General features: G+C 64.5%; 2 protein-coding genes across 2 annotated transcripts in view; both read right to left on the reverse strand.

Annotated features, from left to right (window-relative positions):
* Positions 1 to 4,473: 4,473 nt before the first annotated feature.
* Positions 4,474 to 4,788, reverse strand: UCN2 (urocortin 2). Its single transcript, XM_054594626.1, has one exon. It carries the CDS (start codon positions 4,786 to 4,788, stop codon positions 4,474 to 4,476), a length of 315 nt encoding a protein of 104 aa, XP_054450601.1.
* Positions 4,789 to 5,535: 747 nt separating this feature from the next.
* Positions 5,536 to 27,676, reverse strand: part of COL7A1 (collagen type VII alpha 1 chain) — a 30,499-nt gene continuing 8,358 nt past the window's right edge. The window contains exons 25-119 of the mRNA XM_054594603.1: positions 27,450 to 27,576; positions 27,220 to 27,366; positions 26,962 to 27,134; positions 26,817 to 26,852; positions 26,707 to 26,733; positions 26,580 to 26,624; positions 26,444 to 26,506; positions 25,938 to 26,009; positions 25,807 to 25,842; positions 25,636 to 25,671; positions 25,410 to 25,481; positions 25,226 to 25,303; positions 24,963 to 24,989; positions 24,831 to 24,884; positions 24,651 to 24,713; positions 24,502 to 24,561; positions 24,351 to 24,386; positions 24,110 to 24,154; positions 23,989 to 24,024; positions 23,586 to 23,630; positions 23,467 to 23,502; positions 23,304 to 23,336; positions 23,063 to 23,095; positions 22,847 to 22,900; positions 22,711 to 22,770; positions 22,579 to 22,614; positions 22,400 to 22,480; positions 22,264 to 22,299; positions 22,047 to 22,091; positions 21,724 to 21,795; positions 21,435 to 21,479; positions 21,203 to 21,229; positions 20,958 to 20,987; positions 20,749 to 20,829; positions 20,639 to 20,674; positions 20,529 to 20,564; positions 20,374 to 20,454; positions 20,083 to 20,118; positions 19,671 to 19,733; positions 19,540 to 19,584; positions 18,517 to 18,552; positions 18,408 to 18,443; positions 18,168 to 18,263; positions 18,014 to 18,049; positions 17,892 to 17,927; positions 17,737 to 17,784; positions 17,365 to 17,400; positions 17,120 to 17,242; positions 16,837 to 17,037; positions 16,707 to 16,742; positions 16,584 to 16,628; positions 16,331 to 16,399; positions 16,211 to 16,255; positions 16,035 to 16,097; positions 15,856 to 15,900; positions 15,494 to 15,529; positions 15,342 to 15,377; positions 15,166 to 15,210; positions 14,929 to 14,961; positions 14,789 to 14,851; positions 14,662 to 14,697; positions 14,502 to 14,582; positions 14,185 to 14,253; positions 14,045 to 14,080; positions 13,928 to 13,969; positions 13,778 to 13,822; positions 13,645 to 13,689; positions 12,995 to 13,030; positions 12,853 to 12,912; positions 12,620 to 12,727; positions 12,377 to 12,448; positions 12,183 to 12,218; positions 11,911 to 11,970; positions 11,745 to 11,789; positions 11,487 to 11,522; positions 11,346 to 11,381; positions 11,209 to 11,265; positions 10,990 to 11,061; positions 10,412 to 10,483; positions 10,160 to 10,195; positions 9,831 to 9,911; positions 9,531 to 9,584; positions 9,405 to 9,458; positions 9,269 to 9,331; positions 8,764 to 8,826; positions 8,545 to 8,661; positions 8,291 to 8,368; positions 8,141 to 8,194; positions 7,929 to 7,977; positions 7,326 to 7,358; positions 7,094 to 7,180; positions 6,831 to 6,920; positions 6,500 to 6,697; positions 6,208 to 6,265; positions 5,536 to 5,644 (exon numbers count right to left, since the gene is read on the reverse strand). Coding sequence (XP_054450578.1) covers positions 5,536 to 5,644; positions 6,208 to 6,265; positions 6,500 to 6,697; positions 6,831 to 6,920; positions 7,094 to 7,180; positions 7,326 to 7,358; positions 7,929 to 7,977; positions 8,141 to 8,194; positions 8,291 to 8,368; positions 8,545 to 8,661; positions 8,764 to 8,826; positions 9,269 to 9,331; positions 9,405 to 9,458; positions 9,531 to 9,584; positions 9,831 to 9,911; positions 10,160 to 10,195; positions 10,412 to 10,483; positions 10,990 to 11,061; positions 11,209 to 11,265; positions 11,346 to 11,381; positions 11,487 to 11,522; positions 11,745 to 11,789; positions 11,911 to 11,970; positions 12,183 to 12,218; positions 12,377 to 12,448; positions 12,620 to 12,727; positions 12,853 to 12,912; positions 12,995 to 13,030; positions 13,645 to 13,689; positions 13,778 to 13,822; positions 13,928 to 13,969; positions 14,045 to 14,080; positions 14,185 to 14,253; positions 14,502 to 14,582; positions 14,662 to 14,697; positions 14,789 to 14,851; positions 14,929 to 14,961; positions 15,166 to 15,210; positions 15,342 to 15,377; positions 15,494 to 15,529; positions 15,856 to 15,900; positions 16,035 to 16,097; positions 16,211 to 16,255; positions 16,331 to 16,399; positions 16,584 to 16,628; positions 16,707 to 16,742; positions 16,837 to 17,037; positions 17,120 to 17,242; positions 17,365 to 17,400; positions 17,737 to 17,784; positions 17,892 to 17,927; positions 18,014 to 18,049; positions 18,168 to 18,263; positions 18,408 to 18,443; positions 18,517 to 18,552; positions 19,540 to 19,584; positions 19,671 to 19,733; positions 20,083 to 20,118; positions 20,374 to 20,454; positions 20,529 to 20,564; positions 20,639 to 20,674; positions 20,749 to 20,829; positions 20,958 to 20,987; positions 21,203 to 21,229; positions 21,435 to 21,479; positions 21,724 to 21,795; positions 22,047 to 22,091; positions 22,264 to 22,299; positions 22,400 to 22,480; positions 22,579 to 22,614; positions 22,711 to 22,770; positions 22,847 to 22,900; positions 23,063 to 23,095; positions 23,304 to 23,336; positions 23,467 to 23,502; positions 23,586 to 23,630; positions 23,989 to 24,024; positions 24,110 to 24,154; positions 24,351 to 24,386; positions 24,502 to 24,561; positions 24,651 to 24,713; positions 24,831 to 24,884; positions 24,963 to 24,989; positions 25,226 to 25,303; positions 25,410 to 25,481; positions 25,636 to 25,671; positions 25,807 to 25,842; positions 25,938 to 26,009; positions 26,444 to 26,506; positions 26,580 to 26,624; positions 26,707 to 26,733; positions 26,817 to 26,852; positions 26,962 to 27,134; positions 27,220 to 27,366; positions 27,450 to 27,576 — 5,676 coding nt within the window. The remainder of the gene's footprint in view (positions 5,645 to 6,207; positions 6,266 to 6,499; positions 6,698 to 6,830; positions 6,921 to 7,093; positions 7,181 to 7,325; positions 7,359 to 7,928; positions 7,978 to 8,140; positions 8,195 to 8,290; positions 8,369 to 8,544; positions 8,662 to 8,763; positions 8,827 to 9,268; positions 9,332 to 9,404; positions 9,459 to 9,530; positions 9,585 to 9,830; positions 9,912 to 10,159; positions 10,196 to 10,411; positions 10,484 to 10,989; positions 11,062 to 11,208; positions 11,266 to 11,345; positions 11,382 to 11,486; positions 11,523 to 11,744; positions 11,790 to 11,910; positions 11,971 to 12,182; positions 12,219 to 12,376; positions 12,449 to 12,619; positions 12,728 to 12,852; positions 12,913 to 12,994; positions 13,031 to 13,644; positions 13,690 to 13,777; positions 13,823 to 13,927; positions 13,970 to 14,044; positions 14,081 to 14,184; positions 14,254 to 14,501; positions 14,583 to 14,661; positions 14,698 to 14,788; positions 14,852 to 14,928; positions 14,962 to 15,165; positions 15,211 to 15,341; positions 15,378 to 15,493; positions 15,530 to 15,855; positions 15,901 to 16,034; positions 16,098 to 16,210; positions 16,256 to 16,330; positions 16,400 to 16,583; positions 16,629 to 16,706; positions 16,743 to 16,836; positions 17,038 to 17,119; positions 17,243 to 17,364; positions 17,401 to 17,736; positions 17,785 to 17,891; positions 17,928 to 18,013; positions 18,050 to 18,167; positions 18,264 to 18,407; positions 18,444 to 18,516; positions 18,553 to 19,539; positions 19,585 to 19,670; positions 19,734 to 20,082; positions 20,119 to 20,373; positions 20,455 to 20,528; positions 20,565 to 20,638; positions 20,675 to 20,748; positions 20,830 to 20,957; positions 20,988 to 21,202; positions 21,230 to 21,434; positions 21,480 to 21,723; positions 21,796 to 22,046; positions 22,092 to 22,263; positions 22,300 to 22,399; positions 22,481 to 22,578; positions 22,615 to 22,710; positions 22,771 to 22,846; positions 22,901 to 23,062; positions 23,096 to 23,303; positions 23,337 to 23,466; positions 23,503 to 23,585; positions 23,631 to 23,988; positions 24,025 to 24,109; positions 24,155 to 24,350; positions 24,387 to 24,501; positions 24,562 to 24,650; positions 24,714 to 24,830; positions 24,885 to 24,962; positions 24,990 to 25,225; positions 25,304 to 25,409; positions 25,482 to 25,635; positions 25,672 to 25,806; positions 25,843 to 25,937; positions 26,010 to 26,443; positions 26,507 to 26,579; positions 26,625 to 26,706; positions 26,734 to 26,816; positions 26,853 to 26,961; positions 27,135 to 27,219; positions 27,367 to 27,449; positions 27,577 to 27,676) is intronic.

The raw sequence follows: 27,676 nt of genomic DNA on the forward strand, positions 1-27,676 counted from the left end.
AACCACGCTGAAAGAGCTCCTGTGTTTCATGGGCAGGGACCCAAGACACATTTCAAAACTGACTGTGTTTCTCTCTTTGCCTTAGCTGCCGGGGAGCTCAGGTTAAACCCCAGCTGACCTGGAGCAACTGAGTGGAAACCAGCTCTGCAGGAACTCGGTGGAAATGGAATGCGCACGTCATCATTCTTACCTGGTATACAGTAAATGTGTCAATGTCTGAGAAATCCACTCTAAAGGACATTAATGTTATCATTTATTATATTATTTGTCTGCTGTCTTTAAAAATGCAGCGGAGGCAAGGCAGAAATCTGGAAGTTCAGAGACCCCTGGGCCACTCTCCCGTCTTCTCAGCTCAGCCTCTCCAAGGTTTGGACATTTTCTGCTCTGGGGCCCCTTACTGGCACTGCTCGAACCTATCACACTGCCCTCTAGCGATGGCCTCCCCCACTTCCCTTGATAGGATCACTGTATCCTACTTAGAGTTCTCCGACCAAGGTGTGCCCGTCCGGAGCCAGCTGCTGGGGGCATGGAGAACAAGGAAGGGGCAACCCAGTAGCCACAGGTGGGGCACCCCCTCCCTCTGCCCTCCCGCCACACGCCTGCCTTGGGTCAGTTCTCCGAATCACCACCCAGCCCGTCAGAGCCTGGCAAGGATCCTTAGGACGACTCTGATTGCGGGGGGGGGGGGGGGGGGGGGGCGGTTGCACACGTCCCAGGAAATGAAGGATCAGGAGGTGCACGTGCTGGAACGCCACCTAGACCCTCCCTGAAACCAGCTCTAGCTGCCTCCCCTGGGGATGCCCAACCTCCAGCAACTTTGGCCACTTCCCCTTTTACCCCTCCTCCGCGGGGTCCGCCCCCACACCTCCCTCCGCCTCATGCCCAGCGTCTCTGAGCACACCCGTGGGTGGCTTCTGATGAACAGGGTGTGCTTCATGACCACTCTTCTGCTTCCTACACCTCCAAAGCCACTCATTCTGTTCCTGGCACAGCCAGCCCTCTTGTCCATCTCCTGGCCACTGCCAAGGTCATCCTGGGGCCACTCTGGTCTCAGAGTCCTTGTCACCATATGCCCACACCCCGTCCATCCCCCAGCACTCATTGCAACGGCTGCTTCCTGTAACACCCACAAACACCCAGCACCTCCTCGGGCTTGGCCATACTCCTCCCCAACCCAGGGTGTTAGTCAAAGGCTCGGGGTGGGAGGCAGCCGGGGCAGGGCACGGCACTCCTTCCCAGGGCACGGCCACGTCTGGGAGGCCATCTCCACATCCGGAGAGTCTGAGTCTGGCTTCTGAGGAACTGAAGGAGCTCCCCACCTCCCACTCTTCCCCGAACCGCCTGACCCTGGCCTGACCCAGACGTGCTCTCCCAAGTCCCTGTGCCCATTAGGAGGCCACAGATCAACAGCAGGAGCCTGGGGACCCTCCCCATGGCCAGGGTCCACATCGGCTCTGGGGATATTGCCCATGTCCCCTCCCATAGCCCCATGTCTCAGGGAAGAAACTGAGGAAGGGGAGCAGCGTCACAGAGCCAGTTCCCGAGCAGGATGGACTCAGCACAACCTGCAGCCAAAATTCAAAGCCTCACGTCCCCGCCCTGCACTGCTCTGCTTCCCCCTCCGCAGCTGTGCTCCTGTTTGCTCCCTCCATGGAAGGGCGCTCCTGGCTTTCTCACCCTCAGCGTCAGTCGGCGCCCTCGGGGCTTCTGCCCCCGCCCCCCCCATCCCAGAGCGAGCCAGCATCCCGGGGGAGGGTGCCAAGGTGTCAGCGAGCACTCGCGTGCAAACCTGTCCTACTCAGTCTCCCCACCGCAAACCCACCTCGCCTGGCCCTGGCTGCCTCCCGTGGTGCCCTCTGCACTGACCCGTGGACCCCCCGCAGTGTCCCAGGCTACAAGCCGTGGGGTGGCTGGAGTCCTCAGTCTTCGGTTCTCAATGTTCAAACTCTGCCATCCTGTTCTGTGGGCAAGCCCTGGCCCGACCCCCAAGCCGCCCTTTGCAGCATCAGGGCGCAGGGACCTCAGTGACTACCACACAGACCCATATATCAATGCACAAAAGCACATGTGTGCACACAGCTGCATGTGCGCACACTACAAGCCCTGCACCTGGGCCCGCGCAGACACAGGTAGGCTGCGGCGGGCCTGCTGCTCTCTGCTGCCTGCCTTCCGCTCTGCTCCGGCCTCCTTTCCCCTCTGCTGCCACTGGGTGGTTCAGGGAGTTCCCAGGAGTTCAGTGTCCTCTGGCCTCCTCAAGCTAAGGATCATCCCTGTGTCTCCCAGGCCCAGAGCCCACAGGAGATGTGAGGTTCCAACTTGGAGGCATGGAGCCATGTGACCAAGTAGCTCAGGAACCCTTATTTGCACTTGCTGATTCCAGCCTGGCACAGGGCACACAGTAGTGCTCAAAGTGACCCAGGACCAGCCAGGGAACACAGAAAGGGCTCAGAGAGGGTCGCGACCAGGTCACAGGGCACATAATAGGTGCTTAGTGCAGCTCAGGATGGGCACAAGGCCCACAGTAGGTGCCCTAGAAATACTGATTAAAGCGCTAAAGCTAAATTGTGTGAAAAACTTCCCAGATGAGCCTCTGGACCTTCCCAAACTGGTGTGACCCCTGAGGGGGGAACTGGAGGCCAGCAAAGGGCCCAGAGAGACGGCCTGAGCACTCCAGCTGGCTGGCCCTCCCCTTGGGCTGGAGGAAGAATCTATTTATAGTTCCCCCTTGTCCCAGCTCCCTCTCCCCTGCTAGGCTACAGTGTTCCCCCTCTTCCAGACCACTGACAGGCTGACACCCCTCAGAGCGCCCCTATACCTACAGAGACCCATCTACCAACCCCGCACCCCATCCAGCACCACCCCCACTGCTCCCGGGCCTTTTCCCAGCTCCCCCCATCCCACACCACCCTGTGCCTACCCTGCCTGCCGCTCCTTGACCCGGGGTCCGTCAGGAGGCCGCTTTCTTCTGTGCCTCTGTCCATCCTGCAACCCAACTGGCCTGGGCTACCACCCCCTGCAGCGGGTGGAGTCCTGCAACCCCGCCCTCTGGCTCTGGAGACAGGAGCATGACCCGCGGCCCCGCCTCTCCAGCCCCGCCCAGGGCCCGCCCCCCACGGCTGCTTTCAACTGAGATCCACCTCGGTGCCCCCACTCCAGGCAGCCACCCTCCCGCCAGGACTGCCTCTTCCCAGGCAGAGCCGCCCATTCTGCCCTGTTCTGCCCTCACCTCCAGCTGGCCTTGCCTACACGGCCCAGAGAGCCTGCCCCACCCTCAGGCGAGCCTGTCCACACTGTCCGGAAGGTCAGTCCCTCTCAGGCCCACGATGGAGCCCAGAGTGTGAGATGAGGCAAAATCTACGCTTCCACGGCAAGGGACCAGGTGTGGAGAGCGGGGAGTGGGCAGAGGGCAGCATAGCCAGCTGCGACTCAGCCTCTGTGTGTCACTGCCGGGGCGCATGCCGCTGTGTGACTCGGGCTTTCCAGTCTCCAGTCACTGCATTTATTGAGCTCCACCTGCATGCCAGAGCCGTCACGCGCACTTGTCACTCAGCACTCGTGAGAAGCTTGGTGGCATCACTTGGTTTTACAGATGAGGGAACAGGCTCGGAGAAGGTGAGCGCACTTGCCCAGGACAGTTCGATCGGGGAGGGGCAGCATCGGGCCAGAGCCCCGCAGCCTGGGCCTCCTCTCCCCGAGTCACGTGTGTCCAAGGGCCGAGGCTGGGCACGCAGGGCTGCAGGTGGGCCCGTGCCTGGCTGTGTGTTGTACACGCTTCACCCAGGTTTGTGAAGCAAGCACCTGTCCCTCCAAGCCCCATCATGTCCCGTCGTGTGCCCTCAGCTGCTCACATACGCTCGCAGCTGTCAGATACAGGGCCACAGCCCTCCCCACACACACATACCCGCCCCCAGAGGCAAGGCTGCCAAAGCCACAGACTTCCCATCACGGCCACCTGTGCCTGGAGATGCCCCCTGCAGCGCCTTCCATCTGGGGTGGGCGCGCCTTGGGGAGCATAGAACATGCACGTGACCATCAGCCGGCACTTCCGTGTGGCGACCTGTGGGGGCAGGGCTGAGCTGTGGGGCCGGTCTCAGGTGGACTGGTCTGAGACGCAGCGGTGAGCTCCTGCGCGGAGGTTCTGGACAGTGGTGTGCAAGCGGCCACATGGGGTGGCATCCAGAGGCTCTGTGACCGTGGGGCCCCCGCACGTGGCAAGCCTTCGCATGGCAGTGACCTTCCACGGTAGCATCCACGCTGTGCAGACACATCGTAAGTCTGTGGGGCTCCCAGGCATGGCAAGGCTCCCCTTGGCAGTCACCCGACATGGCTGTCCAGACGCTGTGAGGCACTCAGGTGTGGCACGGCAGTGACCCCCTGTGGCAGTGTCCAGATGCACCGTGCCCAGAAGTAGTGCTGTCCAACTCTGCCACTGCCCTCCAGGTCTCCCCATCCAGGCGGCCCCTTCCCTCAGGCTCAGCGGCGGCCAACGTGGGCCAGGATGCGCGCGTTGGCGGCTGCCTGCTCCCGCGAAGCTCTGGCCCGGGCCTGCTCCAGGAGGATCTGCTGGAGGCCAAGGGGGACATCCAGCGAGAGGGTGATGCGTGGGCCGGGCCGGGGGCCGGGGCTGGGGCCCCTCCAAGCTGAGGGGCTTGTTGAGGTCACAGAGTGGGAAGTGGCCGGAGGAGAGGTCTGAGGGAGGACCTGGAAGGCTGGGATCGGGGTCGCCGGGACGAGCGGGACCCTGCCCAGCGTCAGGACTGTCAGCACCAGGAGGGCCCACTCAGTCATCGCGTGGTCAGGCTGTGAGGAGAAAACAGGCTCAGGGAGGGGCTGGGGACAGCTGCGGCCCAGGGACGGAAGGGGGAGGCAGAGCGATGGAGAGGGAGGCCGCCTGCGAGAAAGAGACTGAGAGGTGAAGTTAGAGAGGACAGGCTGGGGACAGAGAGACAGAGAGAGAGGTGAAGGGACAAGGAGGGAGCCAGGGTGAGGCAGAGAAGGGGCAAGAGGGACAGAGGGTGAGAGAGGGAGGGGATGAGAGAGGCAGAGAGGGAAAGAGACAAATCCAGAGATGGAGAGTATTAAATATATATATAGAGAGAATATATTCGTATTTATGTTTATGTCTATATTTATCTAGAGGTAGAGAAGGTAAGAAAGGGGAAGATGGATGGGAGGGAGGCCGAGGGGAAGAGAGGGAGCCTGGGGAGAGGGAAGAGGAACCCAGGCCGAGACGCTCGCTGTGGTGGGGCTAAGGACGCGGGCAGAGGAACAGAGGCCAAGGGGGGCCTGAGGTCTAAGAAGAGCTCTGGCAGCAAGTCCCGGACAAAGGGGCAGGGGCGGGGGTCCTTGAGCAGGATAAGCAGCCACGGGCCCCAGAGCCCCCTCAGGTCCAGAGACCTCGACGCGCCCGCATCCCAGATCCACCCTGCCCGAGGCCCTGCCCATCCCACCGGGACCCCGGTCCTACCAGGAGCAGCAGCCTCCTCTGGGGTAAGTCAGGGCCACGGTGGCTGCCAGCCGTGCTGTGCTGTGACCTCACCCTCGGCCCCCGTTAGGGCCCCTTTTATCACCCTCGGCCCCCTGGGGTGGGAGCTGGGGCATGTCTCCTGGCGTGAGGCAGCCCCCCACCTGTGACTCATCCCCCCTGGGGGGCAGTGAGGACATATCCTCAGCCCTCACCCTACCTACTCCCTTCTGGGGACAAGTGGGGAACTGAGGGTCACAGAACAGTGGGACTCTGCGCCCCTGCGGGATAGCACTGGCCTCCCAGGGAAACCTGCCTCCTGCCACCCCCATCCCTCCAAGAAGTCACAACAAGGGTCTTTCAAAACAGCAGCTTTAATGCCCCCCGGAATCAGCACCATGTCATTGCAGGCTCGGGTCAAGGGGCGGGTCAGGCGTAGTCACATCCGCTCACTGCCCACAGCCACCCCCATGCTGAGTCATCTGCCAGGGACGCAGGAGCCACAATGGGGGTTTGTCCACAGGGGGGAAGGCGAGACCCAGGGGAACAAGTCACTGAAATGACGGACAGACTCGTGCACGCTCACGTGCACACAAGCCTCTAGCACCAAGGAAAGGAACGGGAATCCGGCCGAGACGCCATCTCCTCCAGGGGTCAGGGAACTTCAGCCCGTGCCCTGGGCCTCAGCTCCCGAGAGCGCCTGGCGGGGCAGGGTGGGAGCTGTGCCAGCCGCCCGACCTCACCTGACGCGCAGCCCGGGCAGCACTGGGTGGGGTATCAGTGTGGGGGGGGCGGGGGGACCTGGGGGTAACGGGAGTGGGGGCTCTGACCTGAGAGGGGGTCCTTGTCGGCTCTTTCAAGGAGAGAGTGGAGGGGACCGTACTGGGGGCTCCACAGCTGGGCTCTCTATTTAGCTCTTTGGCCTTGGGGTCTGTCCCAGGTCCCCCAGCCTGAGGGGGTTCTGACCCGGGACTTGATCTGGGGAGGCTCAGTGCCCGGGCTGGGCCCCTGCTGGGGTGGAGGGCAGGCCCATACCTCTGCCCTGGCCCTGGGTCCCCTGGGGCAGGCAGCGGCGCTCGCAGGCCTCACGGGTCCCAAAACGGTTGGCATTGCCTCCGCATCCGCCGTAGACAAAGGGGTGACAGGCCTCTGTCCCTCCTGCTGCAGCCCGATGGTACCAGCGCAGGGTGTAGGCAGTACAGGAGCCCTCGTCCAGCGGAAGCGAGCAGGGGTCTGGGATCCATGGAGGGCAGGAGGGCGGCAGGGAGGACGGCAGTCATAGAGGGACTAGGGCCGACCACGGGTCCGCAGGACCCGCTTTGCCTTCCCCTCCCTGAGCCCCTCTGAGCCCCGCCACCATCCTCACCGTCGCCATCCCAAGGAGCCTCAGCGTCCTGGGCATCCTCCACAGAGTAGTCAGAGTACTCATACTCGTCGTCCTCGGGGGGCACTTGGTCTGCCACAGAGCGGGGAGGTGTGCTGTGAGGGGGCCGCTGCTGGGCCAGGTTCGCGGTGCCCAACCCCAGCGCCGGTCCCCCCACCTGTCCACGCACATGCTCTGCAGGCAGGAGCGCCCTGCGGGCACCTGTGCTCCACCCACACACGCCCCTTGGGTCCAGCTGTCCTCACCTTCCTCCTCCGCGTGAGAGACCCGGAGCACAGGCACAGGGCGGCGCTGGCGGCTGGCCGTGTCTGCAGCGTAACTGGGGAGCGGTTCTGGAGCAAGGAGCAGGGGCACAGGGCCCTGGGGTGGTCATGGCGGCCACCCCAGCCCAGCCCCTGCGGAGGACCAGGTGGTGGGCACAGCAGGGCTTGGGGTGAGGGAAGTTCCAGGGGCAGAAAATACCAGAAAACTACTCACGTGATCCAGATGCGATAAACTGGCCCTGGCAGGCTGGAGCGGGGCAGGGGCGCAGGGACAATGACAGAGAAAGAAAGGGGTAGAGAGGCAGGGGGAGAGAGACACGCGGGGGCGGGGAGAGAGATGGTGGGGGGCGGGGACAGGGAGACAGAAGGAGAGAGAAGAAGGGAAGCAGAGACAGAAAAGGAGAGAGAAAGAGGAAAAAGGGCAGAGAGAAACAAAGGAAAAGTGAGACGTTGGGACAGGTCAGCAAAGGGCAAGAGAGAGAGAGTGACAGAAACAAGCACGTGAGACAAAGTGAAAGCAGTTGCAGAGAGGCGAGAGGGGACAGGATGTTACTGTTTGATGCCCGATGCCAGGCCCCGAGGGACCAGCTCTGCCCCCCCCACGCCCCCCCACAGCCACGCAGGACGTCCAGAATCACTGCCCGCCTGCCCGCTTCTGCCTGCGTCTCCCCCGGGCAAGCCCTGTCCTGGAGCACGTGCGTCCTCCTCTGCACCCATCCATGTCCGCCCATCTCCTTGGCTCCTTGCCCCCCGTAAGTCGTGGGGACCCTGCCTGGCCCTGCCCAGGGGTGCCGGGGTGGGATGGGGCCTCGCTCACCGCAGTGCTGACTCATCTCCTGACGCACAAAGCCCCGGATGTCATCCTCCTGGGAGCGCCAGACCGCAAGGATCACGAAGAACCCACAGATGCCGGGATGGACAAATGGCACATGGGGCAGGGGTGATAGAGGGACAGCATCAAGTCAGGGGGCCAGGGCGCTGGGGGCAGGAGGCAGGGCCCCAGCTCGCCCCCACCCTGGCCACACTCACTGTCAGCGCAGCTTCTCCCTTCTCGCCACGGGGACCGGGAGGTCCTGGCCGCCCCTATGGACAACGGTGGGACCAGGCTGTGACCTCTGACCTCAGGAACACCAGGGGTCACCCCGATCTCTGACCCCAAGCTCAGGAATCCTCACTCACCTGTTCCCCTCTCTCTCCAGGGGCCCCAGGGGTGCCAGGGGCACCCACCACGCTCTCTCCAGGGGGACCTCGCTCACCCTGTCGGGCGCAAGGACCGGGGTCAGCGGTTGGGGGGTCAGACGTAGGGCAGGTTAGGGGTTATAGGTTCGGACATTGGGCAGGGATATTGGGAAATGGGTGACAGGATCAGAGGTCCGTGAGGCTGGAAGAGTGAGGGAGGTCAGGGGTCAAGGGTCAGAGTCAGGGCCCCTCACCTTCTGGCCCTGAAGTCCTTCAGATCCTTTGGGACCAACACTGCCAGGGGGCCCAGGGGGACCGCTAGCACCATCATTGCCCCTGGGACCTGGGAGGCCCCCAATTCCTGGGGGCCCCTGGGGAGAAACAAGTCAGGGGCAGCGATCAGAGCCCCAAAGATGGAGCCACTTCCAGGGGCACAATCCCCTCAGCTCGCCATGACCTTGGCCTCAACTTACCCGCTCTCCTTTCTCGCCCTGGTCACCCTTGAGTCCCGACTGTCCATCAAAGCCTCGGTCCCCCTGGGAACAGAAAGAGCTATGGGAGACCCTCTGCGCTGGCCTCCCTCAGCTCAGCCACCACGAGGGCCCTGGCCCAGGGGCCACAACCTTCCATAAGCCAAGCACCCATGGCCCTGCCAGCCCGGGACGCTCCATCCACTGTGACCCCCCAGACCTCACCCCCACGACAGCACCCCCCACCTCCGCCTTTTTCCTACACTGACCCGCTACCCTCCTGCCCCACCCGCCGTAAACCCTTAGCCCTAGTCCACATCACTCTGCCCACCTCCCACCCCTCCACCCTGCGGCCCACTGTGACCCTGAAACCTCGAGACCAGCTCCGCTCCCCTACCCCCGTGTCCCAACCCCCACAGCTTCCTTCACCCGAAATTCTTGGGACCCTATCATGACCTCCCTTGCCCATCTTAACTCCCCTGCCGTCCGCTACTGGGAGACCCCGTACCTTGGGACCGATCAGGCCCTCCTTGCCAGGGGCCCCCGCCTGGCCTGGCACGCCCGGCTCCCCCTGGGGAAGAGAAGGCGTGTGCTCGGGCCAGGTCCACCCGTCCTCCCCCAGGTCTGGGTGTGCACGCACTCACCGTATCTCCCTTGCGTCCTGCCAGCCCAGGGCGGCCTGGGGGGCCAGCTTCTCCCTGCAGGCACCAGGAGGAGGGGTCAGCCTGAGGCCTTGGCCGCAGCCGCCCGCGTCCCCCTCACCTCTGTACCTTATCTCCCTTCTCTCCGTCCAGGCCACAGGCTCCCTTAATCCCCCGTTCGCCCTGAGGAAACAAGCAGGTGGAAAGTGACTCCGGGGTACTCCGCCCGCAACCCTGCGGCCCTAACCTCCTCTCCAAACTTGTCCAGACACTCCAGCCTCACCCCTTCCAGCCTCGGACCTAACATCCTCTCATTCAACTCTGGATACCCCAACATCTGACGCCGGATACCTGACCTCTGACCCCAGATACCTCGCCCTCCCACATCAGGCCTCCTGACCAGGAAAAAAATCCCAGTCCCCTTCCCACCTTGAGGCCCCGAGGTCCCATAAAGCCCATATCGCCTTTGTCTCCTCGGATACCAGGGGCTCCGTCCTTTCCCGGGGCTCCCTAGGGGAGAGAGGCCAACATGAAGTCAGGGAGGTCGGTGCAGGGTCAAAGGGACTCAGCCTGGATGTGATGGAAGGGGCAGGGTTTTCCAGGGGGACAAGGGTCACCACGGGTAGGGGGTCACCACGGGGGAGGAGCCATCATAGGGGCTGCTGTGAAGGTGGGGGCCACCGGGCAACATGACAACACCACGAGAATACTGGGTCACCGCAGTGGGGACGGGGCCCTGTGGGATCGGGGCCTCTCACCGGGTCTCCAGGAATCCCTGCATCGCCAGGCTCCCCCTGTGGGAGACACAGAGCGGGGCGGGAGGTGGCTCTTTAGTGTGGCCGTTCCAGTAGGACGGACACCCCTGCTAGCCTATCTGCTGCACATGCAGCCGCTTGGTGGCTCTGGGTCAGGCCCAGGCCGCACACAGATCCTGGGTGAACACACACATGGCCGACAGAGGACACGCGTGTGACACGTGGCTCTGGCTCTGTGCCTGGGGCAGTGCTTGCCTTAGGTCCTGCGGGTCCGCGGGCTCCCAGCACTCCAGCGGAGCCTTTGTCACCAGGCTCTCCCTTGCCGCCCTGGGGGAGTGACCAGGAGAGGGACAGCGTCGGGACCAGGCCAGGCTGCGGGTTTGGAGCCCGCCCGCTGGGCCAGAGCTCTCCAGGGCCACTGCCACGCATGGCCCCTGCGGCCGGCGGGCCCCAGCCCTTCTGGCGTCGGCCGGGGCAGGATGCAGCAGGAGCGGGGGGGGCGGACTGTGACCTCGAGTGGCCCATTTCTCTCTCCAGGTCACCCAGATTCTGGCCCCCCCATTACCCCTGAGCCCTTAAACCTACCTGGAGTGCCCCTAATCCCCACGGAGACCCTTCCTGTCCCCAGAGCTCCCCTTGTGACCTTAGCCGAGGCCTTTGAGCCCTCTGCAGCGCCATCTGCTGAGCTGTTCCATCGGCTCACTTGGCCTACGGAGCCCTCCCCTCCGACTCCTAGAAAGCCCGCTCCCACTGTGCCCCACACCTTCCCCTCCTATCCTCACAGCCCACAGGAAGCCCCCTGACCCATATAGAGTACCCCCACTTCCCCGTACCTTCTCTCCAGGGTTCCCAATGTCTCCCCGAGGTCCTCGCTCGCCATCTGCGCCTCGCAGCCCTCGCTCGCCCTAGATCAGGGGTCAGGAGTCAGGGTCAGCGGCTGGAGGTCCCTCACTCTCTGAGGGTTTGAGCTCTCAGGTCTCCTGGCCCTGCCCCAGAGGAATCCCACCCGCACCCGAGGGAGGCCCAGTCTGCGCGTGAGCAGACCCACTCACCATGTCCCCCTTGGCGCCCCGTGGCCCCGGAGGCCCCACAATTACGGCTGAGTCACCCTGAGCGGATGGGGGGTCGTCAGAGGAGTCAGGAACACCCTTAGTCCCTTGCCCCTGCCCTCCCCCATGTCTCCACTCACCTTGTCACCCTTTAGCCCTGCCGTTCCAGGGTCGCCCTAGTGGGTGGAAGAGTGTGAGTCTCACCCAAACGGACGAGTCCCCAAGCCCTGAATGACAAGACCGTCGCCCACTCACCCTGGGCCTTTTCCCCATGTTCTTACCTTCTCCCCGCGCTCCCCCCGGCTGCCGGGGGGGCCCTGTGTAAGAGAAGAAGACTATGAGCTAAGGGACTTTGGGGGGCCTAGGGGGAGACAGCTCAGGGGGCTGGGGAGGCCTGCACAGCCCAGGGGGACAGAGGAGACGGAGGACCAGAGAGCAGGCGGGGAGGACCAGGGGGCTGTGGGGGCGACACAGGGTGTCCCGAGGGCACAGGCGGAGGGTAAAGTCACACCGCTGGCGCTTTCCCCAAGGGGACCCACCACAAGTCCTCGGGGTCCCTCCTGGCCAGGGTGGCCATCTTCACCCTGGGTGGCGACATTGAAGTCACTGAATCAGAAGCTGGATTTAACGGGGAGATCAGTAATAAAGGGAACCCCAGTGTGGCTCCCTGCAGCCGGCCGTGGCTGCAGGGCAGGACGGACGTACCCGGACACCTGGCTCCCCACGCTCTCCGCGGGCCCCGGGCAGGCCTACTCCAGGGTCTCCCTGGAGATCAACAGGACACCAGGGATAAGTGAGGGGAATCAGTGGGCGACAGTGTCGTGAACGGTCAGTGGAGGTCGGCGGCAATGACGGGGGTCAATGGAGGTTGATGGGGATGATGGGGGTCAGGGGAGGCTGGAGAGGGTGACAGTGTCAGTGGGGATAGAAGGAAGTGACAGGGTGCAGGGGAGGGCCAGCAGGATTGTCCCATCTACCTTGTCTCCTTTGAGTCCAGCAGCCCCAGGCACTCCCTGTGGGCAGAGTGAAGTGAGGTGAGGGTCCTGTGCCCCCCGAAGTCACACACACACACATGGCTGAACAGTGTGGCACCACCCCTGCCTAAGTTCTCACGTGGACAGGCTTCAGCACAGGAGTCAGACACGTGGGGAGTTGGGGCACTTCTACTCACCGCTGACCCTGGTGGTCCAGGTGGCCCCAAGGGACCTGGAGCTCCCTCTCTACCTGGGGGGCCTGCCAGACCCTACAGAAAACGAGGCAAGAGAGGCAGAGGTGACTTGGGAACCTTCGTCCTCTTCTGCCTCCCAAGACGTGGAGCCCTGAGGCAGGGCCTGGGCCCCCTTCGCCTTCCCCGCCGTGGGGTTCAGAGGCCCTGACGTCGCCAATCTGCTCATACCACTCCCAGCGCCCTTACCCGCTCTCCGCTGGGGCCTGGCTGACCCATCTCTCCTCGCGGGCCCGGAGGACCAGGGAAGCCGACAACACCAGGAGCACCGGCGGGGCCAGAGGGGCCCGAGTCTCCCTGGAACACAGACAGCAAAGGGAGGAGTGGTCCCAGCAGGACCCTGTCCCAGGACGGGCCCCAGAAGGCCCTCGTCCTCCCACCTGCCCCCTGCCCCTGCCACGGGGGATGGCGCAGTGACTTACCTTTGGACCTGGAGGACCGTTTGGCCCAGGGGGGCCCTGGACCCCAACTCCTGGGTCACCCTTTGAGGTAAAAGGGATCAGATTAGGCTCAGGGAGTCTCAGGACCATGACCCCCAGCAGGGACACTTTGGGGCACACATACCTTCTGACCCTTGAGTCCTGGAGCCCCTTTATAACCCTAAAAAAGGCAAAAAGCAAAGTAAACAGCACTTAAGAGGGTAGGAACGTGCTTCCAGAGCTTAGACATGGCCCCAAAAGAGTCTCAGCTGCATGCAGATATGATTGTTAACACATGGAACTCAGACGTATGACCAAGGATTGGCTAACGGGAGCTCAGAGGTGATCACAAACTCACAAAGGCACCCAGGGAGGGCGCTCAGGCATGACCACAGACCACATGGAGCTTGCACGTGAGCACAGGTTTGCGGGGGCTCACACAGCAGCAGGAGCTCAGACACGTCCCACCCACAGACATACACTCAGGTACTCGGAGCACAGACGGGGCCAGGAGGAGGGGAAGCGTAAGCCAGACCAAGGGGAGGCCCACAAGAGCTCCACTGTGTCCTGAGAGCTGGGAGATGAGACCAGGCGAGGAGCCGAAGGCTGAGGATGGGCACACAAGCAGAGACGCGGCCCGAGCCCCAGGAGTGTGTGCTCCAGAGGCAGGATCCGGAACGCTGGGCCGTGCGGCCCGGTGCGGGTCAGGCAGGCGCGCAGGCCCGGGAATGGCCCCGTATGTCTACAATTGCATTCCTCATCCCAGGCTCTGACTTGCCCAGACCCAAGACTCACATCTTCCCCAGGGTCTCCGGGCTCCCCTGGACGGCCGGCTTCACCCTGCACGGAAAGGGTGGTAAGGGGGTCCGGCCACCCAGCCTTACCCCTCCCTGCCCAGTGCTCGGGCCTGGGACCAGGCCCGCCTCACCTTCTCACCCCGAGGCCCTGGCAGTCCTCGGTCACCTTTGGCTCCCTACAGAGATGGGTCAGGAGGCAACGGGGTCAAACGTGGGGCATGTTATGGAAGCTGAGGATCATGAGTTTGGGCGAACCATGCCAGTGCAGATTCCACACTCACCGGCTCTCCCACCAGGTCTTTAGCAAGGTCTCCAGGGGCTCCCTGTGAGGAAGAGGGGCTCAGTGGGGTTCCTGGACCGCCCCCCGGGCCCCTCTTCCCAGGACCCTCCACACTTACCTTCTCTCCCTTCGCTCCAGGGGGCCCGACCACAGCCTGTGGGGAACACCTAGTGAGTTACCCCGCCTCGGCCGTCTCCCCCCACCCTGCCGTCCTGGATGGGTGGTGCAAAGCAGGCTGGGGGTGGGGTCGGAAATCACCTGTCCAGGGGTTCCCACGGGTCCAGGCTCTCCTTTAGGTCCGACGGGGCCAGGAAGACCTGGCGACCCCTGTGCCAGAGCAGCGTGAGGACCTGCCTCCACCATCCTCTGAGGCTGCCCAGGCCCCACCCCTCTTCCTCCTGCTCCTCTTCCCCCTGCTCCTCCTGCTCCTGCTCCTGCTCCTCCTGCTCCTCCTCCATCTCCTCCTCCTGTTCCTCCCACTCCTCCTCCTGCTTCTCCTCCTCCTCCTGCCCGCTCCTCCTGCCCCCCAGGAGCCCCATCACCGGCCTGCGGCAGGCTCCCCTCAGAACACGCACAGGCACGCCAGGGGCTCCTCGGTCTCCGTCTTTGCCGTTGGCACCATCACGACCTGGGGCTCCGGGCTTTCCTGTCTCCCCCTGAGAGGGAGGAACTCTGTCAGGGGCCTGCCTGCTGCCTCCTGACCCCTGGAGCCCAGCCGGGACCCTCAGGACTCACCACTTGTCCAGGCAAACCTGGCGACCCCTGAGGACCCTGAGGGAGAGAAGTCACATGTGAGGGAGACACAGGAGAACATGGGACAGGGACATGGTATCCCTGCTAGGGCCACAGGGGACTCACTCACCACAAGGCCTGAAGAACCGGGAGGTCCAGGAAGTCCCACAGGTCCAGTTGGTCCGGGCAGGCCCTGGGGGAGAAGACGGTCAGCGAAGTTCCAACCCCACCCCGTCCCTGTGACTCTGACCCATGGCCTGGGCCACTCACCCGTCCCGGCGGTCCTGTCTCTCCAGGCTCTCCCTGCCAAAAGCCCAGAGAACGCATGAGCCCGCAGGACGGGGGCTCCTCCGCCCCGGTCCACAAGCAGAGCTCCCAGGGCTGGGGCACCCTGGCGTTAGCCTCACGGCAGTGACCTCCCAGGAAGTTCACAGATGTCACCTTGGTGCAGACATGGCCTGAAGGAGCCTCCTCCTTCCAGCCACACACCCACACACCTCTACTCACCTTCAGACCAGATGGTCCCTGGGGTCCCGCAGGGCCAGCAAGACCCTAGAGAAAAGTGTCAAGGGCAGGGGACGGGGTCATCCACGCGAGCTCAGGGGTTAACACAAGGCCTGGTTCATCAGTGGGGGCTGATACCGGTCCCACCCCCACCAGGCAGTGTTCCCTCTGTCACTCACCGGGGCACCAGGTGGCCCAGGGTCCCCGTGGCTACCCTGTTGGAGAGAGCAGGAGTCCGATGGGGAGCCAGTACCACTCCACCAGGGAAACTGAGGCAGTAACTGCCCGTTGCGGCGGTCGGGCACACATTGGAGGATTCTGGGGTACTCACCGCCGGGCCAGGGGCTCCCCTCTGACCTTGCAGACCCTGAGTAGAGAAGAGGGCTGCTGGGCCTCGGTCTGGGCCTCACCCGGGTCTGTCCCCGCCCTCCGGAGGCCTTTGCCTGGGAGGCCCACCCCCGTGCTGCGCCCCGCCAGGCCCGAATCACCCCATCCCCATGGGCTGCTCCTCACAGATAACACACGCGGGCCTGTGCACACGCGCGTGCGCACTCGCAGGCACCATGCATCCGCACGCACAGGCGGACACACAGTCACATCCTGTCGAGCACTGGGACACCTGCCCATGGCAGCCGGTGGCAGGGGGCAGCCACTCCCCAGAACCCGGGCCAAGGCGGTCCTGCCACCACTCACCGGCTTCCCTTCAGGCCCAGCCACGCCGCGCTCTCCTGGTAGACCCTGGAGAGAAGAGGTTTCAGGCCACACTGCCCTCGTCCCCCATCCCAGGTGGCCCCGGGCACTGCAGGCCGCAGTCCGGACAGCGCACGCAGGAGCCCTGTGCGGGCCCGTGTGCCTGCGGGGCGGGCACTCACCGGGCTGCCGTTCTGACCCCTCTGGCCAGGCTCTCCCTGGTCCCCCTTGACGCCTGGCAGGCCCTGCAAGAGGAGTGTCATGCCTGAGCCCCCGGTCACCGCCCCAGGGCCACATACCCCCCAGCCCCGTGGGCCCCCACAGAGGAAGGACAACGTGGCAGGGTGGGAGGTCTCACCCTGTCTCCTTTGGGGCCTCGTTCTCCATCACCGCCTGGCTCCCCCTGTGGGGATGACATGTCAAGCCAGGCCCTGGTGTCATGGCAGGAGGCGGCCCCAGGCTGATCCCACACACTGACCTTAGCGCCCTTGGGTCCCGGGGGTCCTTGTTCTTCAGCTAGTCCAGAACCTGGCTTGTCCACGGCCACCTATAAGCACAAGGTCACAGGGGAGAGATGAGTCTGTCACAGAGGTATGGAGGGGTCATCCCAGCTTGCAGGATCCCAGAGGGTCATGGGGTCAGAGACACCACAAGGAGTTGCTGGGGCCTACGCTAACAGTGGCTTCCTAGTGACAGCAGCCGCAGGCCTAGGGCAGGGCTGGAGTGCTCACCGTGGTGCCGGGGGGGCCGGGGGGGCCGGGGGGTCCATCTCTGCCCTGCAGTAAAGAAACAAATGGGTGGCCACCCAGTGCAGCCCCCAGCCCGCCCCGCCCCGAGGCCCCATCGCAGCTCACCTGTTCTCCGCGCTCTCCCTTCTCTCCCCGTTCTCCCTGAGGGGCACACAGAAAGCGGGGGCTACGTGTGTGGGCAGTCCAGCTCCCCCTGGCCCCCCGCCCCCACCCCCTGGCCAGCCCCCAGGCTCACCCTTTCTCCTGGTCTTCCTGCCTCCCCCACACCCCCGGCCGAGCCTGGGAGCCCAGGAATACCAGGCTTTCCAGGCTCCCCGGCCAGGCCAGGCAGCCCAGGGGGGCCCCTCTCCCCAAGGGCCAGGCCAGGCGGCCCCTGAGGACCAGGGTCTCCACGATCTCCCTTCGGCCCGCGGTCTCCGGAAAAGCCGGCAGGCCCCTGGAAGAGCAGAAGAGTGGGTACTGGTGGCTGTACCGCCACACCCTCCACAGGGCGCCCCCACTAGGCAGCAGGCACACACCTCCTTGCCCGGGGGACCCCGCTCGCCTGGGTCCCCCTTGGGGCCACGCCAGCGCTCAGGCATAGACAGGAAGCTGCCAGAGCTCTCGTCCCACTTCTCCACAATCTCCCGCAAGGCAGACGCCTGAGCGACAACGAGGGGTTGGGGGGCAGGGCACGTTAGTGCGGCCCCGTGCTCCGTCCGGCCGGTGGGCACCCTCGGCCCTGGGCCCCACCCGCGCCCACACCCAGCCCCCAGCAACCTACCTTGATCCCAATATTTTCCAACAACCGCTCCGCGTTCTGGAAACACAAGCTGGGTGAGAGGCTGCCCAGGGGAGAAGGCCTGTCCCTGCCCACACTGCCTCCCGAAAGGGTCCCCGCGCCCTCTCCCCCAGGCCCTTTACCAGAGGACGCTCTGCCCTTGGTTGAGGAGGCTCAAGGCCACTGGAAGCCCCCCTAGGCATGTTCCCATTGTCCAGGTTCCCCTGAGCACAGGCTACAGGAACCCCAGGAGGGCAGGTGGCCAAGCGCACAGGACAGAACGTGTGGGGTCCCACAGCGAGGGAGAGGGGATAGAGAGGTGGCCCCTGGGGGCAGGCATGTCAGAGCCAAGGACCAGGTCCCAGCTTTGCTCACCGGCACGCTCCCCGGCTCTCCCCTCAGGCCGCGCTCTCCCGGGAGGCCCTGGAGACAGCAGGAGACAAGCTGCGGCACCCGGCTTGTGGTGCGGGGTGTGCGCGTGTGTGGGTGCTGTGGCGCCTGGGCATGGGAAAACGGGGGAGGGGGCTCACCTGTTCGCCTTTGGATCCACTGTCCCCGCGGTCACCCTGAGAACCAAGAATGACCAGGTGGGGGGTGTACCTGCCCCCCTGTCAGCCCTTCCCCATGCCTCCTACCCAGCATACGCACTCACCTTGGGGCCCGGACTTCCTGGGACGCCAGGAAAACCCTGGGACAGGACAGAATGCAAACAGGTCACGTAGGACCATGATGTCCCAGGAGGGTGTCTGGTGGGAACGCAATGGGCCCTGTTGTCCCCACGTCCTAGGCTGACCCTGAACACTCACCTGGCCAGGGGGGCCGACCTGCCCTGGGAGGCCCGGGGGGCCTGGGAGTCCAGGGCTACCAGAAGCCCCACGATCACCCTTGGGGCCCTCGTGACCCTGTGGAGGACGCAGCCAGGATCAGGACCCTGAGACCCCAGAAAAGCCTGGCGCCCCAGAAAAGACATGTCACAGGGTCAGGGTCAGGGTCAGGGTCAGGGTCAGGGTCGGGGATTAGAGGCCTCAGAAGACTCCAGCACTCACTTCTCTCCCAGGGGGGCCCGAGTCTCCCTTCTCTCCCTGTGGAAGACAAGGGTGCTTCAGACTTCGCCCCAATCTGGGGCCAGAGCAAACTCCAAGCGAGGGGCTTTACCTTTCTCCCGTCTTCTCCGGGGTCCCCGGGTTCTCCCTGTGGACGGAGGACTCACATCAGCCCAGACACTCACCGGCGTCCGGCGGCAAGACCCTGTCCTGGCAGCTCTCTGGTGACGGTGACCATTTGTGCCCGTAGCTCCAAGCCTGTGCGTCTCGGGGCACAGCCTGTGACCCCCTGGGTGAGCTGTTGCATGTCGGAGGGTGTGCCCGCGTGGGTCTGCTCGCCTCCACACTCAACTACACACGTCCTCCTGCCACTGGCTTCCCACATGTGCCTCCGCATCTGTGCACTTCTGGGGACAGCGAGTGTCTGTCTGTCCTGGGTCTGCGCATCAACCAGCTCATGTACCTGCGCGTGGGCCTGCACGTTCTGGTGGATGACACCAGGTCGGTGTCTCTTGATCTGTGTCTGCCTAGTGGCAGGCGCTCATGCAGGTACGCACAGGACGGGCACGTGTCTGCGTGCCCCTGGTGCCTTGAGAACTGTCTGTGTGACTTGTCTACAAGTCTTATGTGTATCTCAACATGGGAGTGACTGTGGATACAAATGCTTGTGTCAGTATGTCCCAGGATGTCACATGTCAGAGTCTCACCACGTCTCAACACGGGTCCACACGTGGCCCCAGGTCTGTGCCTTAGCGTCGACCCGAGTATAGGTAAGGGTGTTTGTGTGTCCACAGGTCCCCCGGGGTCCCTGCCTGTGGCCTCGCCGCAGGGTCTGTGCCCCTCGAGCTGTGCCTCTGGCGCTGCGCCTGTGCAGTGGCAGCGGGTCACTGGCCCATGCGCCCACACAGGCCCGTCTGAGCGCCGGTCGGCACGGCCACCTAACTCACTGCAGGGCTGCCTGTGCGCGCACGTGCACAGTGTCTGGGGATGTGCCTGCAGGTCTGCACCAGGCAGCAGGCGTTGGCACGTCTCAGCCCGTGCCTGCACGTGTGCCCCCTCTGTGTCTGCACATCGGGGCCGTGTCCCCTTGCTGGCGTTTCCCAGCGCGTTCGCCGCATCTGCCCTGCACACTCACGTTTTTCCCGTTCAGGCCTGGCTTGCCGTCCTCGCCTGCCTTTCCCTGTGGGAAGAGGTCACTGGTCAGAGGTCAGGGCTGCAGTGCGGGCCGTAAGGGGGCAAAAGGGCACCACGGAAGCCAAGTCTCACCGGTGCTCCAGGGGGGCCAGCGGGGCCATGAGGTCCCTGTTCTCCTCGGAGGCCCGGAAGACCCTGGAAGAAGCCTTTGCTAGGACTGAGGGTCTCCTGAGATAGTCCCATGGACTGGGAGGACCCCACTAAGATGCTCCTCCAGTGTGGAGACCCTCAGAATTGGGAGGTGCTTCCAAGGTCTCTTAAGGCAGAGACCACAAGGGTTAGGGGGGCCCCTGCTGCAAATCCCAAGGGGAGGTCCCCCAAGGCAGAGGAGGTCAGAGCACGAGACTCTGCTGAAACTTGCCTGCCGGGACTGGGACTCCCTCCAGGGACCCCCTCATGGCCCCCGCTACTGCTGCCACTGACCGGTGGCTGCACTTGGTGCTCAACCCCCAGGCCGCCCTCCCCGATACCGCCCCTTACTTACGTCTCTCCCCGGGTCCCCAGCTTTGCCTGTGGCACCCTGAGGAGAGACCCAGAGTCAGGGGGTCCACAGGGGTCAGGGGGCCAGAGACACTGCCTGCCGACAGGGACACTGGTTCCTATGAACCCAAGGCTGCGAGGCCGCGACCCCCGCGACCCATGCAGGGTTCTGGGGAAGACACTGAGAGCCCGCTGGCCCCAGGGCTCGTCAAGGCCAAGAAGACCTGGGTGAGGCGAGGGTCACCGGAAGGGGCAAGGGAAGGGGCATGGCCAGGCAGTGGCCACAGCGACTCACGTGCTGCCCAGGGGGGCCAGGGGCTCCTGGTTTCCCATCCAGCCCACTGCGGCCGTCCAGGCCAGGGGGGCCCCGGTCACCCTGGGGAAAACCGAGTGGTAAGAGGCTTCCAAGGATGAGACGACCGACAGTCAGAACCTTCCTCCTCCTCTCACCTTTTCTCCTCCTGGGCCTCGGACGCCTGGGTCCCCCTGGAGGGAACAAGGGCAGTGAGAAGTAAGGCAAGGCAGGGATGCAGGCGCAAGGGGCAAAGTGCGCCACTCACCTGGGGGCCTGGGGGCCCGCGAAGTCCATCGACGCCCTGAGGACGAGGAGGGCCGGAGTCAGAGCAGGCTCTCCCGGGCCACACCTCCCCGCAGGGCCAGCCACACTCACCCTCTCCCCAGGGGCTCCAGGGGGGCCGGAGTCACCCTTGGGTCCCCGAGGACCCTCCTGTCCAGGGTCCCCAGGCTCTCCCTGTGGCAGAGACAAGCTTGCTGAAGGAACAGCCCTGGAGCCACAGGCACGCCCGGGGCAGAGTCTGCCGTGGGGGCCCCAGGTGCCTTCCTGGGCTCAGGGCTTCACTCGGCCCAAGACGCCGCTACCTTTTCTCTGGCTCCAACTGCCACGTCCACCTGTGGGGGGAGTGACAGTGAGAAGAGAGGTTCAACAAGGGGCAGGGGGCTGGTGAGGACGGATGGGGCCGGGAAGGGCTGCGGGGGTCAACGAAGATATCAGGCAGCCACGGGGGGGGGGGGGGGCGGCGGGGGACGAGGGGGCACAGTGTAGGCGGAGCCTGCGGGGGAAGGAGAGGGAGGCGGCAGAGGGCTGGACCCAGCTCAGCACTCACCAGCCGTCCAGGGGGTCCTTGGGGACCCTGGGAAAGGAAATAATCATCATCAGCGGCAGCCTGAGGTTGGGCCCCCAGATTCCCTGCAGCACCCCAGTGCCAGCTCCCAGACGGGCCTGGCGGCGACCATCAGTCTCCCCACCTTGACCTCCAGGCCCCCTGGTGGGCGCTAACGGGATGGAGCCCTGGAAACCATCCCCCGCCACCCCGATCTGATCCCGGGACAACTCACCGGCTCCCCGCGGTCGCCCTTGGGTCCAGGCGCTCCAGGGCTGCCCTGCAGAAAGTCGGACAGTCAGGGATGCTGAGTTTAGGCAGCAATTTCGGGGACCTTTGGGAGCACCCTAAGGACTCATGGGAATCTGGGTGGCCTTTGGGGGTTGTGATGAAGGGGTCACAGGAAATGAGGGTTGTGAGGGTGTGGCATTTCTGGGTTAGGGTGGCAGGATAAGGGGTAAAAATTGGATAGCTGGGGTGGAAGTTGAGGGCAGGGTCAGGGGTCAGAGGTTGTTAGCACTCACATTTCGCCCGTCCTCTCCAGGATCTCCCTGGTCTCCCTTCTCACCCTCAGGCCCCCGAGCGCCAGGTAGCCCCTGGAGAGAGCCGCTGGTCTGAGCCAAGCTCTCCCGGCATTTCACAGGGTGCCCCATGACCCCCACACTGTCTCAGGTTCCCCATTACCCCCAAAACTATGCCAGAGTTTTGCATCGCGACATGCCTCCCTGCAAGGTCCCCCGCCCACCCCTGCAGGCCCCCCACTGCCCCTGCTCTCCGCAGAGGTTCCTGCCCCCTCGGGCAGCCTCCTGCAGGCCCTCCCGCCCCCACTTCTCCTGCCAAGCCTCACCCGCAGGCCGCGCTCGCCAGCTTTTCCAGGCAGACCCGGGTCGCCCTGGCGATGGAGAGAGTCACATGGGCCAGGTGAGTGAGGCTCAGACTAATTCAGGGACTGGGCAGGGGCCGGAGAGGACGCAGGGGGATGGACGGGATGACCCGGTGGAGCTCCCAGCCCAGGGGTCACAGTTCAAAGGTAAAGGGTCAGAAACAGTGGGAGGGAGTCTCACCGGGGCGCCCTCAGCACCTTTCTCTCCAACTTCACCCTGCGAGACATGAGGGTCAGCCCAGGTCCCAAGACCCCCGGTGATGTCGGGACCCCCCTACTCCCCATTCCCGGAGACTCCCCCAACCCAGCCCTCTCACGTCTCGTCCTCGGGGGCCGACAGGTCCCGGGGGGCCGGGCCGCCCAGGGTCTCCCTTCTCTCCCGGAGGCCCTGAGTCACCCTGTGGAGAAGGCAACGGTGGGGCTGCATGTAGCAGCCAGTCCCCAAGGAAAGGCGACCCCAGGAACCCTGACGTTACCCAAGGTCACAGGTACTCACCGGGGGTCCAACTCTGCCGGTGAGGCCGATGGGACCCTGCAGGGCATGGGGAGGGGGCACAGGGCTTAGCTGGGGCTCTCAGGCACCACCTCCTCCCTTTCTGTCCCACTCCCTGTCCCCACATTTATTCACCCGGTTTCCGGGGTCTCCCTTGGGGCCAGGGTCTCCAGGAAGAGCCAAGCCAGGTGCGCCCTGTGGGTGGAAGGATCAGAAGCCGGGGCAGGGGCAGCCCCCACCTGCTCTCCCCCAACACTTCCCCTTCACTCACCGGCTCCCCTTTGGCCCCTGCAGCTCCTCTGGGTCCCGCGGGCCCGGCGTCTCCCTGGGGGGACGGAGGCCGTCAGCGCCGGCCCCAGGTTCCATGACCCCCACCGCGCAGTGACTGTGCCACCACCCTCGTGACCTCCAGCAGCCCGCGGGCAGGCCCCGTGGCCTTGACCTCAGCCGCCGTGTAACAGCCTGCCCTTGCTCTCCCCAGACTTGCCTTCTCTCCTTTGACTCCCGCACCAGCAGGTCCCTGTAAACAAACAAGACAAACATGGCTCGTCCAGGCCTAGACATCACGGTACTGCAGCCTTGATTGAGGACGGGACAATACACAGAACTGGAAGCTGCAGAGCTCTACGTCCAACCGGAGGTCACAGCGTCACTACTGGGACAGGGCAGGGGGCCCCTGCCGCCCGAGGGGCCGCACTGTGCTCGGAGCCCCACCGCCCTGCACTCACCACGCCAGGGTCCCCAGGGCGGCCAGGCTCCCCCTGCGGAGAGAGGAGAGAGGCGGAGATGGGACGAGACCCACCTTGGAACCCAAGGTCTCAGTGCCTCACCTGCCACAGTCCCTGCTATGGGGGGCGGGGGTGGGACACTGGCCCCCAGCCCATGACCCACCTTCTCTCCTCGGCGGCCAGTGGGTCCTGGTGGCCCCTGCACGTGGAGAAGGCATGAGCCCAGAAGAGGCGGAGCTTGTGAAAGCCCCCCCCCCCACCCCACCTCAGTGGCAGACTCACCTCAGGACCCTCTGCTCCAGGATGCCCAGCGACTCCCGGCGGCCCCTGGGGGTGAGGAGCGGAAATACTGACTGCGGGGTGGGGCCGGGGCGGCTGTGGTAAACAGGGGCTGGAGGCTGGGGGTGTGACTGGAGAGGGGTCAGGTGAGACCCGGATATAGGTTCTTCAGAGGTCAAAATCAGCAGGAGGGGTCAAACCCCATGTCAGTGGAAGTCAAGGTTGGCTCAGCAGGCTCAGAAAGTTAAAAGCAGCTCCCTAAGGTTGAGGGTGAGAACTTGCACAGATTAGCACAGTTTAGGAGCTTGTGAGGAGGGGTCAAGGGGGTCAAGGAAGAAAACTCAGAACCAGGAGGGGGCCCAGAGCCCAGGTCAGCTGGCACTGGCTTTGCAGTTAGTGGGCTCACCTGAGGTCCGGCTGGGCCGGGGGATCCGCGCTGGCCCTGACGGGACAGAAGGGGCCTGAGCTGAGTCTGGCCGCAGACCCCGACCCCCAGGGCCCTGAGAGCCCCCCCAGGCTGCATCTACCTTCTCTCCAGTCTCACCCACAGCCCCTGGCAGTCCTCGGTCACCCTGAGGGGAGAGAGACACACCAAAGGGGTCTTATAAAAGTCCAGACAAGGCGTTTCAAATTCCAACCATCCAGCCTCTGAATCTATAGCCTCTGACCCGGAAGAACCTGTATCTCCCGCTCCTCCCATCTGCCCTAACCCTATAGGGTCCCTGTGTGTCGCCCCTCATACCACACCTCTCCTCAAATGGCACGTACTTTGGGGCCAACGTCTCCAGCAGGTCCCCGCAGGCCCTGGAAAAGGTTCAGAGATTTCGGTTTGGGCACAGGACGGAGCAGAAGGTAGCCGGGTGAGGGCCAGGGCTGGAGCCGTGCCCGGCGCACGCAGAGCCCCTGGCCCCACACTCACCCGCTCGCCCGGGACCCCGGGCTGTCCTGGGAGGCCTGGGGATCCATCCTCACAGTCACCCTGGGGAGAGACGGGTGGGTGGAAGAACCTGTCCCCCAGCACCCAGAGCCCCTGCCCCAGAACTAGACACCAAGCCGGGGGTATCCCACCTTTTCTCCTTTCACCCCAGGGGGGCCAACCGGGCCTTGGGGTCCGGGGTTTCCAGGAAGGCCCTAGGAGGAAGTGAGTAAAAACGTGAACTCCACACTGCGAGGCCCTGCCCCCACCCGCTGCCCCGGCAGAGCCCTCAGCCCCTGTCCACCCTGTGAGCGTGGCCCTGAGGGTCTCACCGGCAGCCCGGGCTCCCCGGGAGCAGTGTCGCCGTCACCTGGTCCGGGGGGGCCCTGGCAGAGAAGAGCAGGTCAGGGGCTGGTCGAGGGGAATCAGACTCAACCCACTGCATACCTTTGCCCCTCACTTACCCGCTCCCCACGATCGCCTTTGTCACCCTAGAAGACAGATCAGGACTTCATGACCCTGGACCACACCTCTCTCCCCATGTTACCAGGAGGAATGAGGGTCCGGGGGTCCAACTTGATGAGGAAGGTCATGGAGGAACTGAGGGGTCATGGGGGAGGGGCCAAGGGTTCACATGGGCTCAGAATGACCAGTAGGGTTTAAATGGGGTCACCAGGTCACTGGGTCACATGGAGGCCATGGGACCGTATGGGGGTCGTGCTGTCACCTTCACAGCTGTTCCAGGAAGTCCTGGGGCACCACGGGGTCCTGGGTCCCCCAGGGGGCCACGGGGTCCCGGAAGGCCCTGATAGAGGAGAGAAAGTATGAAGAACCACCCTGCCGCCCACTCTTGCCCCGTCTCGCACGGTTTCCACCACACACGCCTTGCCTCCACATGCCCCAGGGCTTACCGGAGGCCCAGGGTCCCCTTTCCTCCCAGGAAGGCCTGGGCCATCCCTGCCAGTGACTGGTCCAGGCTCTCCCTGCAGGGGCAGAGAGCAGCGGGCAGGATTCTGGTGATGGGAGCCTTGAGGTGGGAGAAGCCCCTTGAGGTGTCCCCGCCATTCCCTGCGATGCCTCGGGTGCTGCGGTGTCTGGCCTGCGGCCCCCTCCCCCGCCACTGCCCCTTTCACCTACCTGCTCCCCCTTTGGGCCTTGCGGTCCTCGCTCTCCCTGGGGACAAAACAAGAGTGAAGGGTGATGCTTGGTCTCAGGTGAGTCTCAGGGAGGGCCCCCATGGGCCCACAGCACCCCAGGTCCCCACTCTGGGAAGATGCTGGGGGAGCAGAGAAGGGACAGCAAACTTACCCGTTCTCCACGGAGGCCAGGCCCCCCTGCGGAGCCCTGTAAATGGAAGCCGGAGTCAGGACAGGCAGATCACCCCTCCCACCCAAGCAGAGTGTCCCACCAGGTGACCTGCAAGGGCAAGGCTCACTCACCTTTGGGCCAGGCGGTCCAGGGACCCCCGGGAGGCCAGGGCTGCCCGGATCCCCATCTACCCCAGGGAGGCCCTGAGAAAGCAAATAGGTCAGAGCGGGAAGGGTCCCCCCTCGGTGGCCCTGGCTCTCTGGAGGAGCCAGGCTATTCTTCATCGGGACTCCTCACCCTACAGACCTCTGAGTGTTGGCGGGGGTGGGGCAGGGGGCAAAGAAGTGGCTGCTCCGAGCCGATGGAGCCTCAGCCCAGGCCCGCGGGCAGGGACGAGGCAGAGGGCCTTCCTGCCCGGGGACCGAGAACTCCCGCCAGGCTCTCCAGGGGACGTCGAAACCCCGCGGGCCTCTCTGCCGCAGGCCCCTCCCCAGAGTCTCTGGTGGGCTTCCTGCCATCCCGCGAGGCTTCGAGGGGTGCCCTGTGGTTCCAGCTCTGCTCTGTCCCCCTCTCTCCTACAAACCCTCAGGAAACATCAAGGAGTGTCATGGGGAACCTCAACGGTCTCCACACTCACCCTGTCGCCCTTTGCAGTGGAGCTCCCCGGGGGACCCTGGGGGCCGGGAGGGCCGGTCCTGCCCTGGGAGGAGAGAGCAGGTAAGGAGGCTGCGTGCCGGTGAGGGCACAGAGGGCAGGGGCGGGTGGGGGCTCACCGGGAGGCCGGGGGGGCCGGGAGGCCCGTCTTGTCCTCTGAGGCCCTAGAAGGGGGGGTCAGTGAGATGTGTGCTGCCCACCCCCTGCAGCCCCGACCCCCGCCCCTTCTCCACCAGGGCTGCTTACCCTCTCTCCGGGGTCCCCCTTCTGGCCCTGGGGAGAGGCACGTCAGACCAGAGTCAGAGCGGCTGACGGCAGGCGTGGCCCTCCCCATCCCCTCGCCTCTGGACACTTACTTTTGGACAGTGCACCGTGCAAGGCTGTGGCTGTGGCTGTGGCTGTGGGCACAGGGTCTCCTTGAGGGAGGCGGCTCTCCCAAGAGCCCCCAGGCTTCCTCTCCGCGATGACCACCCCCGCCCCACCCAGAGGCCCCTTCCCAACCTGGCTGACCAGCACTGCCTGACACAGGGCTGTTGCCAGGCTGCCAACTGCCCTGTTCAAGCTCGGACCGTCATCCACAGCGAAGAAGGTCTGAGCGGAGTCCACGCCCGGCACCAAGCGACGCAGCTGCTCTGAGTCAGATCCCGCCAGGCCCAAGACCATCACTTTGAGCCCTAAGGAGGGGTCCAGCAGCCTGCATGACAACCCTGTTGGGGCCGCCCTGTGCCAGGCCCTGTCCCCAAGAGCCCTGCTCCTCACCAGCAGCCTGGGCGTCACGGATAGGGTTGAAGATGTCACCTCTCAAGGGCTCATCCACTAGAAGAACCATCACCCCTGGCACTTGCGGGCGGCGTCCGGGAGCATCTGGTGCCAAGAGGTACCTGCGAGCCGCGATCACGGCTGTGCCTGGAGAAAGGACGTGTCAGAACCCGCAGCACCCAGCTCCCAGTGGGGAAGCCCCAAGAGACCACGTCTACTGTAGTCCTTACCCAGGTTGTTCCCACTGGGGTCTGTGTAGGGGATGTTGCGGATCTTCTGCAGGATGACGCCAAGGTCATAGGAGCCATTCAGCGGGAACAGGGGGGAGGGCCGGTGACTGTAGGTCAGGAGGCCAACCTGGTTGGGGGAACACAGAGCCTGGGGAGGATGACAAAGCAGGGACGGGGGACACCGAGCCTGGGGGGGAGACTAAACCTGGTCTATTAGGGGTCAGGAG

Source organism: Pteronotus mesoamericanus, unplaced genomic scaffold, assembly GCF_021234165.1.
Source record: "Pteronotus mesoamericanus isolate MK-2021 breed Mesoamerican mustached bat unplaced genomic scaffold, CSHL_Meso_final scaffold_533, whole genome shotgun sequence".
In the NCBI taxonomy this organism is placed as follows: domain Eukaryota; kingdom Metazoa; phylum Chordata; class Mammalia; order Chiroptera; family Mormoopidae; genus Pteronotus; species Pteronotus mesoamericanus.

Bases quoted from the DNA above. Each gene is read 5' to 3' on its own strand.
- UCN2 (XM_054594626.1), bottom strand. From the start codon at position 4,788: ATGACTGAGTGGGCCCTCCTGGTGCTGACAGTCCTGACGCTGGGCAGG.